Here is a 1,459-nt window from a genome sequence, read left to right on the forward strand (position 1 = left end):
CGCTCTTCACGCTGCCAGCTGTAGTATCAACGGATTTTCGACTGGATCCAAGCGACGCAGAATTTGTACAAGTGTTGCACACATCAGGCGACACTTTGGGTACCAGCGTAAAGTCGGGACATGCCGACTTTTATCCGAATGGTGGAAAAGCGCCGCAACGCCACTGTCAAGTATTACTTTCGGGTTTTCAGAACAGTAAGTACAGATGTGCATATTTGCGTGTGCGTGTGTATGTAGGCGTGCAACAAAAACGCTGTACTACAATCACTTAAATGCCGCATGCAACGCATTGAATGTGTTGACAATCTACATACATACTTAATTATTCATTTCACTTGTTCCTTCTGCCTTCTTTTCATCCACACAGATGCGGTTGCATGCAGCCACAGCTCATCGGCTGTGTTTTTCAAGCAATCCATGAATCCGGCGTTTCCCTTCGTGGGCTACCATTGCAGCAGCTATGAAAATTTTGAGCAGGGTCTTTGTGCGCAGAACTATCGGGGTCGTTTCGGCATACATTCCCAACGCCGCAAACATGGCGATTTCTACTTCGACACCGAATCCCAACCGCCGTACGTTCAACGCAGACAATGGCAACAGCGGTGGCTTCATCAGCAACGACAGAAATGGCGCCGACGTCAGCGGGTGGACGGTTTGGCGGCTTTGGGAAAAAACGCTTTGATGACTGTGACGCTTCCGACAGCAGCAGTGCAACCTAGGCGACGCAAATGGCCAAGGCGACGTCAACGTAAACGAGCAGCGGCGTTGTAAGCGCGCTGAGATTCACAACTGTAATGGAATGACGACTGATGGTATTTTCATTGAAATAAATGCATTGTTGCCGAAAGGATAACAAAGTTAATCGTTATGTGGTTGTGTTTGTGTGTGTGTGTGCGTTGGCAATGTGGCATGTGAGTGGGCGTGCATATGTATACGAAGGCTTGCATGCATGTATGTTTGTATTCGTGTGCATGCTTTATTGAGAAAACGCATTCAATTTGTATGCGAGATTTTGGGTGGTGTGGAATTTAATTCCGAATTCGATTTGTGCTTTGCAGATTTTACACATTCGTAAATGTATGGCGGTCGAGAGTTGGGTGTTGGCAGCGGCTTTATCAGTTCTGAGTTGTGGTTGCAAACTGCCATAAGCGGAGCTGGGCGCGGTGCCGTGTGGAGAAAGCCGCGTGTGGCATTTGGCATTGTTGTGCGGTTGCAACAACAATTGCGTAATTATGTGCGGCTGCTTGCGTGCCAATCTTGCAACATACAGACGCATGCATGTTGTATACATACGTACGTACGCAAGTGCATGCAAGCGCGTTACGGCCACAGCGCGGCGCGGCGTCAGTTGCGGTGGTGTTAACTACTCACATTTCAGCGTCGACCTTCAGCAATCACTGTGCTGCTAAATATTTAAGCACTGCTTGGTGGGTGCACGTATGTACATAAGTAAACAGAT

At 48.2% G+C, this 1,459-nt stretch overlaps 1 protein-coding gene across 1 annotated transcript; it reads left to right on the forward strand.

Moving 5' to 3' along the window:
- Positions 1-88: 88 nt before the first annotated feature.
- Positions 89-771, forward strand: LOC108381637 (uncharacterized). The gene is made up of 2 exons (XM_017638049.1): positions 89-195; positions 368-771. The coding sequence occupies exon 2, from the start codon at positions 418-420 to the stop codon at positions 769-771; it is 354 nt and encodes a 117-aa protein (XP_017493538.1). The 5' UTR covers positions 89-195; positions 368-417.
- Positions 772-1,459: the final 688 nt, after the last annotated feature.

This window comes from Rhagoletis zephyria, unplaced genomic scaffold (assembly GCF_001687245.7).
Source record: "Rhagoletis zephyria isolate East Lansing unplaced genomic scaffold, Rhagoletis_zephyria_1.1 Rzeph_scaffold_23213, whole genome shotgun sequence".
NCBI classification, from domain to species: Eukaryota; Metazoa; Arthropoda; class Insecta; order Diptera; family Tephritidae; genus Rhagoletis; species Rhagoletis zephyria.